This window comes from Heliangelus exortis, chromosome 2, assembly GCF_036169615.1.
Source record: "Heliangelus exortis chromosome 2, bHelExo1.hap1, whole genome shotgun sequence".
Lineage (NCBI taxonomy): Eukaryota > Metazoa > Chordata > Aves > Apodiformes > Trochilidae > Heliangelus > Heliangelus exortis.
Window position 1 is genome coordinate 127,962,506 of NC_092423.1, and position 14,279 is coordinate 127,976,784.

The 14,279-nt window shown below is 42.9% G+C and overlaps 1 protein-coding gene and 1 long non-coding RNA gene across 5 annotated transcripts in view; one reads left to right on the plus strand and one right to left on the minus strand.

Moving 5' to 3' along the window:
• Nucleotides 1-10,121, minus strand: LOC139793389 (uncharacterized). The gene is made up of 3 exons (XR_011724597.1): nucleotides 10,045-10,121; nucleotides 1,140-1,271; nucleotides 1-430 (listed from the first exon to the last, which is right to left on the minus strand). It is a non-coding gene; the product is annotated as an uncharacterized lncRNA (long non-coding RNA).
• Nucleotides 10,057-14,279, plus strand: part of NDUFAF6 (NADH:ubiquinone oxidoreductase complex assembly factor 6) — a 23,561-nt gene continuing 19,338 nt past the window's right edge. Inside the window, exons 1-2 of one of the 4 annotated variants that reach the window (XM_071737982.1) lie at nucleotides 10,057-10,195; nucleotides 13,913-14,016. In XM_071737982.1, coding sequence (XP_071594083.1) covers nucleotides 13,996-14,016 — 21 coding nt within the window. In that variant the 5' untranslated portion in view covers nucleotides 10,057-10,195; nucleotides 13,913-13,995. Of the gene's footprint in view, nucleotides 10,196-10,244; nucleotides 10,460-13,912; nucleotides 14,017-14,279 lie in introns of those variants that run through there. The other 3 variants (XM_071737985.1, XM_071737980.1, XM_071737983.1) reach the window with 3 other exon arrangements.

The window sequence follows — 14,279 nt, forward strand, 5'->3', positions numbered from 1 at the left end:
TTTTTTTCTTTTTGGACTTGCTTGTTTATTCATGCTATTCACTTGCTTCATCTTGGAAATGGAAATCCCATTCTTCACTTCCAGTCAGCACTGATTTCAGGTTTTTCCTGTACTCTGTAGCAATACAAAGTCACTGTTCAAGTTGCAAAGACATAAAGACAAAGCTTAAAATGGTGTTAGTTAAAGTAATAACTTTGAAGTGACAACTTCATACCAGTCAAAATACTCATCCTTGGCTTAAAATCAAAAGACTTCATGAAAACAAGTACTAGAGTTGTGAGTCTTGGGTAATTCACATGGTCCTTTTGACACTTCAAAAACGCCATGATGCTTGGATAAAATGTGCAAGGTTTCTGGGAAAGCTAAGATGGAGTCAGGAATAAACCCATTTGGATCCACTCTGCAAAGCAGCTCTTCCAGCTCCAGGGTGCTGCAAGGGAAGCAGGAGACCCGTCACCATTTCACCACACTGCCACTGCCCATCAACACTTGCATAGTTATCCATATCCATTGCCAGCAACAGAGAAAGACTTGGAGTCCCTTTGATACAAAGGAGATGGCAAGTGAATGTGAAGTTCACCCATAGTGCTCTCACTGGATGACTGGGCCCTTTGGTAGGATAAACTTGAGACAAGCTCAGAGATTTAAGTCTCATTCAGCTTCTACATATGCCTTTGGTGTTTTTCTTCCTCCAGTGTTCCTATGGTGGCAGAATCAAAGCCTTGAACACCTAACCTGACTGTTTATATCTTGGGAGATCTGGGCAACATTTGACTATGTTTCTGTCTCCATGTAATTTTGGTTATTACTGAGAGAGTTTTAGCTGTCCTTCAATTCCAGCTCCCTTAGTGATCCTTGTTGCAACATGCTAAGGCACTTGGCTCCTGAGCAAGTGCCTTCTAAAAAGGATTATGTACTTCTCCCTATTATGCTTAATATTATTTAGCTAAATATGGAGGGCACTTTGGCTGCCGTGTCCCTAGGTTGCTACAGCAACACTCAACTGTATGGAGTCATTGTGAAAATTAGGCTTATATAAGAGCATTTCAGTGATCCAAATGCTACGGAAAGCACAGTCTGGGGTCTGGTTGAAGAAGAACTTCATGCTCCAAATGCTAACAAAATTATTTTAAACTTACTTCTGGTGCAATTACATTAGTCATGGAGAGCAGGAAGCAGTGCAGTGCCTCACTGAGTTGGACAAGTTTCCTTGCTTCCATGATGGAAAGGAAAACTTCTGAAAATGGAAAGGTAGCTTCTGAAATACATCTCTGGAACAGAGGAAACAAAAAGTGAGCTTCCATTTTGTTTGCCATACATTATTTTACAACAAAGACAAAGGAAATCAGAATGCAAACACAGCGCATAGCGATGCCAGGTTAACAATTAATACTTTGCAGCTAAATGGTGCCAGATTGATGACTAATACTTTAGAGCTGTACATTGCTTTTCAAATAAAGCCAATCTGGGGAATGCATACAGACATACAAGTTGATAACAGTGAAAGTGCAGCAAACTTCTGATTGACAATAACTGGAGCAATCTGAAAGCTGCAGGGCCATATGGAAACTTTCCAGACAACAGCAGTGCCTTTCTCACGCAAGAAAGCTATGCTTGTTTCCACACAATAAAATTAAATGAAGAAGTTTGTACTAACTAGCTGCTTATTTTATTGGCTTTATCCACCAAGGGTGTTTTTGCAACCCAGATAATTACATGTGAATAACAAACACTTTCTGAAAACTTGATCTACTTGAGGAGGTTGTCATTAAAATATTAGCAGAAGACACAGACTTGCTGTCGTGTGACATTACAACACCACACTTGCCATGTTTTGATGATGCTGTGACTCATCATAGGAGTTTGCTAGACACTGGCTATTGAAATGCCATCCAATTGCAGTAATTGCTGCTGAAACCTCCTGGAAGAAAGAAAATGGTATCTTTAAAGTAAGACAGCTACCTCTAATTACAGCCTATGATGGTCATAATAATATAAGTGCCCAAACACCACAGTGTGATTGCTCAAATACATAACTCCACTCGTCCAAGATAAAGATAAAAGTTTAAAAAAATCAACATGTTAACTTTTCCTAGATTCTTGTCCTGTGTTGCAATGGAATTACAGATCAGGCTGGAATATTACACGGAGTGACAATCTTTTCACACAGTATTTTCAGGTTATATGAAAATGTGAAAGTGGTACCTGGAACAAAAGTTACTCCTCCCTTTATTTTTAATGCAGCTACTGGAGGGCCACAAAGTAATGCACAGTTGTGTATGAGTAACTAACAGCTGTGTATGTGTGTGAGACTGATCTTGAAGTGTATTTATGTTAAAAGGTGATAATGGCCTGTGTAGGATAAAAGGTAAGAAAGGGAACCCCTACACTCACAGGTGCCAAGTCCCAATTCCAGCCACATTTAATAACTTGCAAACTCTAGGCTAAAATAAGAATCACCACACATAACTTACTTTATCTTTACATCAGGCTGCTGAGCACTTAAGTCTTTGGCTAGGAGTAAGACTGTGTAGCTGAATGCTCAGTTTGTGAAATCCCAACACCGAAATGCACTGGCTTCCCTTTGTCCAAGAGAGGGGGGAGGAGGCAACATGGGGAAAGAAGGCAACCAGAGAAGTTCCCAGCTTAGCATTTCCAGTGCAAGCATTGACCTACATTGACCCACCTCCCAGAACTGAAGCTTTGCCAAACTGATGCAGAAAGGATTACTTCCCCATGGTTTTTAGTCGTCAATCTTCCAACCTAAAGCTCCTTTCTTCTCGTGGTTCTCAATAATTCTTCTGTTTCAGCAACCAGAGAATCGCCATAAATCACCTTTCTACATCAGCACTTTTTCCCCTTCTGTGCTCTCTAAGGGTGCTTTGTCATTGATCTTGTCTGCTCTGCAACTCTTTTCACTATTTTAGCTGCATTTAATTAGCATGACCATTTATAATGCTCAGAACTGAACTCTGGACTGTTTGTGGAGCTGAAAATGGTTGCTTTCGAAAAGGTGTTATAGAAAAACTTTGATATCCCACATCACCAGAAAAATGTGGGGAAGCAAAAGCAGGGTAGTAGGTAGGCATCTTGATTTTCTAGCAACTGCTGTACTTAGCTTGTTATTATGGTTGGCTGATAAGGGGCACTGTCAGCGGAGAATGCTTCTACCTAAAATTCCAGATTTCAGTATACAAATTCCATGTGTGTTTGTGCCCTGAAGTCCTCTATAGATTATTCCAGACCAAGTGTATTCCCTCTCCAAGGGCTCCTGAACCTGGCAAATAGCTTTGGCCAAGCAGGGCTGGGAGAGATTCTCTTTGAGGAGCAGAAATACCATCTGTTAACCATCAAGGTTGCTAACTGCTGAGTGATGTGAAGTTTCCCTATGTGTGATGGCTCTGCTTCACAGCTTCCTCATATGCTCAGGGCCAGGGGATGGCAAGAAAAAAAAATAACAACAAACCCTTGAAAATAAATCTGACATTGTTCCCTGGCTACATGGATATCATATTGTCCATCCCTCTACTCAAAGCAGAGCCAGCTAGAGCTATTCTCTACCCCATGCTTGGGCTTCTTTTTGTCACAAAAGGAGAAGGCATGCAAATGGGAATGATCATGCAGCTGGCTGAAAAAGCAGGATCCCAATGGGAGATGGAGCAGACCAATGTGACAGGGTGGAATAAACCTGTGTGACCTCTGAGGAACGGGGCTGAGTTTCAGAAGGGGTCTTGGTTGCCTAAGGTAAAGCCTTGGCAGAAAGCAGTTTGACTGGATATGCAGGCCCTGCTTGCTATCTGAGAAGCTGTAAGTACCCAAGGTTTTTTCAGGAAAAACACTTGGGCACCCAAGATGGTGTTGCTGTGCACAGCTGTAGGTGCAATTATCTTGGCAGAGCCTGCTGTCATGGTATCTTTTCCATGTCAGCATCCCTTACTCACCTCAGGGACCAACTCCCAGAAACCCTGTATCCTCTCAACAATATTTTGAAAATTAACATAAACATAACAAGTGCTGCAGTGTCTCAGGAACCTGCATGGCTATTTCTATCCCATCTTTACAATTGTTCCCTATGGTCTGCACTTGGTCTGTTCTTGGTCTGCACTGTATAAAATCATCAAAGTAATTCAAGGATATTTCAGGTGGGTTGGCAGCCTTACACCCTTGCATAGTTATTTTCACAAAGAAACTTTTTTTTTTTTTTCCCAAAGAGAAGCTTGCAGGTTTTGGGGCACCCTCCTGCAGAGCAGCTGACTACATGGCTGGTTCTCACAGGGACTGCCCAGCACCTGCCATGAGGGGCTGGAATGAAGGAAGGACAGAGGAAAAGAGCCTCATTTCATACGAGGAACAGGGAAGGAGGCTGGCACTGGGAGGCAGAGAGAGCAAAAGTCAAAGTGGAATGAATCCACACCTGTGTCCTTGGAGCTCTGCAACTTCCTGATACGTTGCTGCCAGCCATTGGTTACAGGTGAGCTTCCCAGAGCACCATCTCATCCCCAGAGACTGGCACACTGCCCAGCCTGTAACACCCCAGGAATGCCTGTTCTGCATGGAAAGTTTTCTCTGAGCCCTTTTACAAGCTGTTACAAGGGCCTTGGAGGCAGCAAGGGTGCCTGGGATTCTGTAGCACTGCCAGCAAATCTGTAATGTTTTGCTCAGCTGCCTGGCAGCACACTCCACTGCAGAAGTTTCTAGCCTGGTTAAAGTTCCTGGACGGGTCAGAGGCCAGGCTGAATTGACCATAATGAAGAGGGATCCCCTCAGGCCACCACTTTTTTAAACAACAGAAGACAGCAGAAGTTCCTGGCTTGTGTCTGGTGGAATGTATTCAAGTGCCAAAAGATGCTGTCATCTTGGACTCTGCCAGGGTAACCAGTTTGGGAATTATCCTCACTGTCTGACAAGGCTCAGGCAGACCAGCGTGCTGCACCTTTCCCAGTTCTTGCTGGTATAGACCCCACGTGGCAGGCAGCAAAAGAAATGTGGGTCCTACTTCTGCCCCTTGTTTTGGTGAAATAGCACTGGGCAAAATTCCCTTACAGCTCAAGGTCTAGGACAGAACACCCATAGTGCCAAGTTCTACCCTTTACCCTGCTCTAGCACACACCAGCAGCAAACACCAGTGTGTCTGCACGGGGAGCACGAGGCAGGAGGTGAATGGTGGCAGAAGGATTGGTCCATACCCAGCCACACAGGTTGCTGCTGTTCTCAGCCTCTCCAGCTCAGGTAGGGAAGCTGGAAACAGGCCTGTGGATGTTTCCCCCGTGGAACAAGTCTTATACCACCCTCTGTCCCTATTAATATGCAGTAGTGATGTGTCCTGTGCACCCAAAAGGTCTTGAGATGTCTACACTAAATATCCAAGCCAGTTAAAATTACTTGGTCCTGGAACCATGAAGTGTCAGCCACCCGCAGAGGTGACAATTGCAGACACGGTATGTGCTGCCACAGGAACCCAGTGACGGGACTTCAGAAGCCAAGCTGACAGCCTTGCACCTTAATTACTGAGAAATGCATACCCCCCCCGCCCCCAAAGTTCCTTAAAAAGAAAACATAGAAAAATATTGAGATCTCAGCAGAACACGATAAGGTTCTGGAACAAGTTGTTCTCCCCTACTGTTGCTTCTTTGCCCAAATGCCTGAGGGCTTTCTCACCTTGCTGTACCTGTCATCATTTCTTTCCAGACTTGCCAGGGACAAGTCCTAGTGATACTGTTTCCCATTATTCACCTTCCCTCTTTCTAAGTGCTAGCCTAGTTTGCAGGGGTCCAAACAAAAAAGTATAAACAAAAGCAATGTTCACAACAAATATACCTGCCTCCAACACAGCAGTCACAACATTTGGCTCTATTTTGACTCTAATAAAAAAAATATTCACTTGGTGGATCCCATTGAAATCCTTGTTGTATTTGCAGCTGACTCCACCTGCACAGCAAAAATGAGTTTGTACACCCTCAGCTTCCTCTCTCTCTCATCTCCCTCCCAACAACCTCACAAGAATTCCAAACAAGAAAAGGTTGGCAACTTGTTGAAAGAATCTGGTACCTGTATGTCAAGGACTTGTGGCTTTTCAGTTTGCATGTTTCTTGCTAACACTGTTTATCCAGGTAGCACAGATGGGGCGTATCATTTGGCAAACTTACCCCTAAGCTTTTTACCACAAAAATGATAACAGGTGCAAGATAAGGGACACATACAGAACCAAGAGTTCATTACAAATACATTTGCATCCAAAGCAGCAGCAGCAGGACTTGGCTCTACTTTATCTTAAAAGCATACACTTTATGAGTTCCATTCAAATACTCACTTTATTTGCATTTGATATTGTATGTGTATTGTTGCCCTAGGCAACAACATGGAACCAAACTATGTCTGTGTGGGCCTGCACTTGTGTGCAAAGGTAGCCAGATAAGTAATCTTTTCTCATGACAGGATGGAGGTTTTAGGATGGCCCCTGAAAAATTTCTGAAGCATACATTTTCCCACAGAGAGCAGGGTTTTCAAAGGAACTCATTAGATTAATAGTGAAGGATTCTTAATCCTCAAGACCTTATTTTGATGTCAAGGCAGAAGCTGGTCAGGTAGAGTGCACTAAGCCCTTTAAAACTTGGCCCCAAGTTCTGATTCTGCCCATTTGTGTGTTCAAAGACACATAAAGCACACAGAAGGCACAGCTCTAGAGTGGTTCCTGGTCAGTTGTAGGTTAGTAACCTACAACTAGTAGAGAGACTAAGGTTAATTAGCATGATCTGAGTGCTGAAATTATGTCCTATTTTAATCCACTGGCTAAAAAAAAGAGAGAAACTATCCTTACAAAATATAGGTACTAAAAGGTATCACACAAGAAAAGTTGCATGACCTGAATACCCACTGATTCATTCACAAGTCTGTATTTTGAATCAGGAGTTGGTAACATCTGGCCTTTCCTTGATGGTGTGAGTGAAGTGCATTGACAGATTAATCCATTTAATGGGAGTAAAACTGAATCTCAGATAAAGCCACAAGAGGCTCGAGAATATCAGATCAGCAGTGATTCCTATTGAATACACCTGAGAATGCCCATGGTGGCCAAAGGTGTTGGCAGATGATGAAAAAGATCTGTTTCCTTTAACTCTGAAGGACAGTCACTCCAGCTTGGTGCTGCAGCACACAGCCAAGGAAGCATGCAGTGGCCTTCATCCTCCATAAACCATTGCGACCTTTGTTTCTCACTGCTGTTAGCATAGTACCTTTTACAACCTTTATTTGTGCCCAGAACTGGGCAGTGAGAGAGCATAATGGCAACAAAAATAAATGAAAGTTTACCAGCAATTTATCTACAGACAAACCTACAAACAAAAATAAACAAAAGCTGCAGCAACAAAGACGAAACCCCTTCACTGCACAATCCTTTTGGAACTTTCCATCTAGTTTGTAATTAAAGAGTTAGATGTTTAAACCACAGAAAATGGAAAAACTGTGCTTGTTACCACATGCATTAGTGTATTATTCTGTGGACAGGGCTGAAATGACTGCAGTTAGACATGTTTTCTTAGTGTGCTACTTGAAGCAAAGATTTTTGGTTGAACATTTTTAGTAGCCCAGGTAAAAATAACTGTATATGCCTGTTTGCTGTGGCATGGAATTGGACAGGAAACACTATTGTTACTAGGCACAGATTTTTCCTTAACTCTCGCACTGGAATGAATCCAGAATTACTCAGAAGAGGAAAATGAGAGAGAGGGAGAATATATTTTGCCTATGTAAACTTAGAGAACAGACCTTTCAGATCATATTTCTGCTCATTTTGTTCTGATCATTTTGTTCATATTTCTGCTCTCATCACCACAGATGAGGGATCTTGGTGCCACTCTCTCCTATCGCAGTGACCACCTCAGCCTCCAGTCTCTGGATATTCTGTGGTAGGTCTCTCCACCATTCTCCTCTGCATGAAGACTTTTTTAAGCACAACTATATGAATATACATAGACCTCCTAAACATCAGCATCTGGCCATCATGGGACAGCTGAGGGTCTCTTTTTCTCATTTACATGTTGACAAATATCTAGATGTTCTTTTAAAAAGGTTTGGCTATCACTGATCAGTATTTCCTGACACAAAACTTGGTTGCTGTATTTTGTTTTTTTCCCCCCCAGAAATTCCATGCTAAATCAATAACTAAATTATTTCTACCTAAACCACAGCTTCTAGCTGCTTCTAGCACTGCTGCCCAAGGATTTCAGGGTTTTAGGAGGGATCCGTGGGACAAAATACTGTGGTAAGAAGTATGCATCAGAGAACCCGGCAATTATCTTTCATCTTCTGAGAGAAAGATTGAAAAAGGTGATGGAATATGCTCTTTGACACAATGAGATCATTAAAAAAATCTTGCTGATGCTTCTTGCTAAGCTTAGGTTTTCACTAAAACATTAAACTAAGTCACTATTCCCATGCACTGGCAACACAAAAGGCTGACTTAGTAGAGACTATACAGACTTGAAGAAGCTTTTCAATAACTATACATGACATGTGAAATGTTTTTTTAAAGAAAAAAATATAGTAATTTAATGAGAACAGTAAGGGTACCGAACAATAAGAAAAATGTTAGCACACTGAGAAAGAGGGAAAAGATTCGGTTTTATATGGCACCTGGCTTATTCTCTTCTTACTAAGGTTTTAAATCAGTTTAGCACTATTTTTGTTCATTCAGAGATTAACAAAAGTTAATATTTTATAAGATTTATTTATAATACTCTTGAGGTTTAGAGTATGTTTATGTAACCCTTCTGCCAGGAGTTGGCAGCAGCTGAAAGAGCTGGATTCATTTATCTAGGGGTTCTCTCAGAAAACTTAAACAACAGCAGTTTCAGCCTCCACCCAAAGCTAAATGACCTCCTTTGGGTGCCCTGACAAACCATAAATCCTGCCCAAGGCATAGCAAGGGTTTAAAACAAGGTCCAGAGTTTCAAGACAAAGCGAACTTTGGAGACAAGGGAAAGGGCAGGAGAAAGGCTCAGGGTAAACCTGCAGGAGCCATTAATCAATAAAATAAATAATGCTTGAGCAAAATCCCTAACCTCCTTCTCCTTCTTGACTCTGTGACAGAGAATAAAGGCTTGCCCTTGTTTCCAAACGTCACTTGAATGTTGCTGCCCACTCAAAACTCTCCCTCTATTTACTGCGTGGCTTCACTTTACAGCTACACTAATGAACACCCGAGTATTACTGCACACACACCAGCAGACCCTTCCCTCTCTCCGGCCCTTGGCTAAAGCCCCGTGCCAGTGCTGATGCTCAGCCGACCATGTAGTGAACTGATTCAAGGCACCAAATTGGCAGAAAACAAACACAAGAAAACCAAAAGCGAGCAGTGGCATTTCTGCTCCTTTAACTCCCTGAATTAACTCACTGTACTATAAAATGAAGGTCAAAAGAGGCACGAGGGAAAAGGATGGCAAGGCAGGCGACACAAAGAAAAGCCAGGCTGCTGTTGCTTCTAGTAATACCTACATTGGGCTAGTTACTAATAGATTGGGCTGTGGTAGTTTTAAGATTAAACTGCTCTTCAGCATGGTTACACTTTTGCATTGATTTGCTAGCTTAACCCTATATAACTTTTGAGGGAATGCCACATCTCTGGCTATGACTACAGGACAAACAGGGCTGTTCTGTCCCTAAACTCCAGCCATCCCGTATGGTTTCGAGAGTATTAAATGTGGTACAGTATTCCCCTCTTCCAGCCAAGAGGAGGAACTAGAACCTCCTTTGCAAAACTTAAAACATTTTATGGAGGGCCGAGCCCTGAGGTCAGCTTTGCTGCCCAGGCAGAACCGCCCTGCCCTGCCCTGCCCTGCCCTGCCCTGCCCCGCTCCGCTCCCTCAGACAGCACGCAGGCACAGAGGCAGCTTCCAGACCTGCATCCGCTCCTGTGAAGTCTCCTACGCCAGACTGCCCATAGCTAGGAGATTTTTATAATTCAACTTCCTCATTTTGGGAAGGAGGGGGGCGGTGTCGCGGTTTAAACCCCCAAGTGCTTGGTTTCCCAGGAGCGGAGAATTACACCTCAACGCGCCGCCAGCACTGCCCGTCTCAAGAGCAGGGGGAAACTGAGGCAGGGGCCTCACCACAGACGCCATTTGCAAGACAACAAAAGGCAGTAAGGTTCCCACAAAACCCCGGGCAGCAACCGAGCGTTCTCGGGTGCCATCTACCGGTACTTTCTCCTCCAAACATTAACTCCGAGACGGCGCTCCGGGCCCGGGGTGACTGACGGGAGGGGCGGAGCGGGGGGCAGAATGGCGGCCGCCGCTATGGCGCTGGGCGGGCTGCGGCACGGGCCGTGCCACCGCATGCTGAGGGCGGTGGGCGCCCGCCGTGGGCTCCCGTGGCCGGGGCTCGGCGGCGGGAGGGCGGCGGCGGCGGGCTGGGGCCACTCGGCGCCCGGAGGAGAGGTGCAGTACTGCGCCGAGATGGTGCGGTGAGTGCCGGGGGGACGGGGGGAGGCCTGCGGACGCGCGGCTTTTCCTCTCCTCATGGTCTGGCGAGTCTGTCGGAGGGAGGCTTGCGATCCCTTCCCTCCTCACGGAGAGGCTGCCGAGTCCCCCCGAAAATGTGTTAGGGGTTTTGCTCCACGCTGCCCTCGGCCTCGCCGGGACACGCCTGCCCACGAACAGTAACCCCGCGGCCCGAAGTGAGCGGGGCCGGTGGATGAGGCCGCTCCGGTCCTCCCTCGCGTTTGCGGAAATATGGATAAATATTCAAGGCACATGGATGATTTAACCTGTAAACGACAGTTTCCCTGCTACACTTCTTTCACAGCTGCTTTTCTTCCGAAGCACTGAACGTTTCCTTTTCAGTACCTTGGCTGTTTTTTTGAGAGGAGGATCGCCGAAGGGGGTGTTTAAAAATAATGGGTGTTCTCAGATGCTACTGGGGAATAGCCAAGCTGCTCATGTAACCCTTGGAAAAATGAGCAAAAGCCCGACAGCTGGAGGGACAGCTTAAGTAGGTCTCTGACATGCATGCAGGATGGAGAGGAAGCCTAGTTTTCAAAAGTACCTATTTTTGGTCAAATCCAGAATGCTTCAAGAGGAGCAAGAAAAAGCTCAGATACTTCCAGGCCAGGCTTGGGTTTCTGCTTGGCCTCTGGGCTGTAACAACATGCAGGGCCCCTTAGCTGCTCTCTAGGCCACAAGAGTTCAGAAGTAAAAAATGGAATAAGTCTCTTTGTAAAGACTTAAATAATTTATTTTTGGATACAGTTGTCTAGATGGTTGACAAAAACAGGAAGAGGGCTTCCAAGTACATATAGAAAGAGTGTGGAACAGGATCATCTCCAAACTGATGCTTGTAAAAGATGTAAAGGTGCGTGTGTGTGATCAGTGATAATGCCTGAAGTAGAATAACTAATGGTAGGAAATGTGGCAATCTTAGTTTTCTCTGCAACACCAAGTAGCAGACCTTTACAGATGCATCAATGCACAGACAGGGTGCATTTTCCCTGGTAAAACTTGAGATTACAGTTTTGTTTTCCTGGTTACTTTACAAAGGATTTGCCAGGATTTGTTTACTTGTTACGCAGGAGATCAGAGGCTGTGTGTACAGTTAATATATAGATAAAGTTAACTTGTACAGGTAAAACCTTTTCTGTAACAAAACAACTCGGAACAGAGTAGTTAGTTTCCAAGGAACAGAAAAACTGAGATGGATGAATACAAACTTCTTTTTTGTTAAACCATGAAAAGGACTACTTGTAAAATTACACAACCAAAACAGTAAAATGAAAGGTGGTTATGCTTTTAGCATCATTTATCTGAGCCTGCTGTTCATGGTAGCTCATGCATTGCATGGAAAGCATTAGTTACACAAAATAAGAGGAAGGAGGTGCTGTTCAAACAGAAATAAAATACTTGAGGCTGTGCAAGTGTAGCAATACCCCACTTTTGAATTTGGGTCTACTGCACATTAGGAAGAACAACAACTGAGTTATGCTTTAGTGATACAGATTTCTGCAACCTTCTGCAGTATGCAAGATGACCTTTCTCTTGTGTTTTCCTTTGTGTGAAATATCTCTTATTAATAAATAGATTTAAGTTATTTGATTAAAAATATCTCCTAGCGGGTATGTTTTCTGTCTCATGCTGTTTATAATGTCTGCTCTGGAAGATAAGCTTGTGACTTAATGGAGTTTTGTAAAATGGAAGAAATTAATTTTAAGACTTAAAATTTTTCATTGTACTGAAGATCCATTAATGGTCATAACCAACTTTTCTTCCATCTCTGTCGCATATGTAAGCATTACATATTTGAGAGGAAAACTGAAAAACACACAATAACAGACTTAAGGTCATGCCCTCCTTTCTTTATTCCTTGTGCTAATATACAGAACTGGAGTGGAACATAATCTATAACAACATCAATTTTATTTTACAGGTTGAAGCTTAACTGATTTGCTTTTCTACTGTCATGTCCAAGGGTGCACTTGTCAGCATTAAAGTTTAGATTTCTTTCTAATTTTATTTCTAGAACATTTTTCACTACACTTAATTTTTATGCTTAGAGTAATTGGGAAAAAAAAAACCCACAAACATCCCAAAACAAAAACAACAACCCCAAAACCAACCAAAAAAACCCCAAAAAACCCCCAAACCCCAAGCCAATGAAAACCAAACCCCAAACCATCATGCCAACACCTTTGTTAGAGGAAAGACAAATCTCTCTATTGTGCTGCTTTTTACTTTATGTAATGTGTTTCTTTGTTTCCTTTCTGGAAGTAGAGGTGGTTTTTGATAACCCAGGCAAACTGCTGGAGTGGAACAAAGAAAATGTGACTGTAAATCTTGTAGCTCTGTCTGACCAGCTTTTAAAAAAAGATGTTAGGTTATGAGTTAGTAATGCTTTTCAGAAAGTGTCTTAATCGAGGGAGGTTTGATGCATCTCTTTAATATGAAGGTGACCTTTACAGCCTGCTGAAATTCACAAATGCAACTTTTGGGGATGCTTCTGCATTTGCATCAAGCTCTAAAAAAAAATTTTCACAACTTGTGAAAACTGTAAGTATTTGCTAGTTATTAGCTGTTGTGTTTTGTAGGGATAAGAACTTAAATTTCATTTACTTTTTGCTTGATGCTAAAAGAAGCAACCCTAATAACCCTCGGGTTTAGTGTGGCTTTGCTATTCAAAGCTCACACTCAAAGGAAATACGAGTACATACAAGAACAGCAGACTTCATAAAAATTGGTAATTGTGTTTTCCTTGCTTTCCTACTCTCAATGGGCACTGCTGCTCTGGTTCTAATGAAGAATCAAGTTCCAGGCTTATCAGAAAATACACAAAAATGTTCAGAACGAGCAATTCAGCGTTTCAGAGGTGACTCAGTGTTTTTGTTAGCTACAGTTAGGAATGATTTCGCTAGTTAGGACTCTGCACTGATTGGTTTTAATTTAATGGCGCACCCAAGTGGCCGAGCGAAGGTATATCACTAGATTGGCAGCAAGTTACCTGCAGCAAAACTGCCAAGATCCGAACCTTTTACGGTTTCAATACGTAGTTGCCAATAAACAAAAAGTTTACTGGTTAAGCAAATGCTCTTCTGCCAGGCTGCAAAGCACAGTCTTGAAGCCATATGGTTTCATGTTTGGAATAGAAGTCTGGAAGTTGGACAATGTGGATTCTGTTTGCAGTTGTGCTGTAGCCTTGGGCCATGCCTTCAGCCACCTGTCTTGAGACCTGGATTTGAGAAATGCACTGAGATTTCACCTTTCTCGGAGTTTGCCTTGTTTCAAAATAAGCTTAAAATCTGCTACTTTTTGCAAAGTGAATTTTGAACTAGAACTTGCCACTACTATTCTAGGAGTTCAGCACTAGGCAGTAGCACACCCGAGTTACATAAAGCTGTAAGTAATACATGTATTTTTTCATCCTTTTACAGAAAGCGTGACTATGAAGGGTTTCTGTGTTCTTTGCTGTTGCCTGCAGAATCTCGAAGCTCTGCTTTTGCCTTGAGAGCCTTCAATGTGGAGCTGGCTCAGGCAGGTATTAAAAGATATTTGTGAACTTTGGAAATGTAAAATAACTGTTTCAATCAAAATTACACTAGTAGGTGTTGTTTTGCTGAGGTTAACATATGGTACTATAAAGGGCAATGAATACATAGAACAATATAAACCTCTAGTTTTGCGTGGCTTTTGGAAACTAACCATCTTCCTCCAATTTATTTTTTGTACATAGTTTTTCTGACTTTCCTCTTTGTTTAGTGTTTTAAAATTAAATAATCACAGTCTCTGGCCCTTGATACT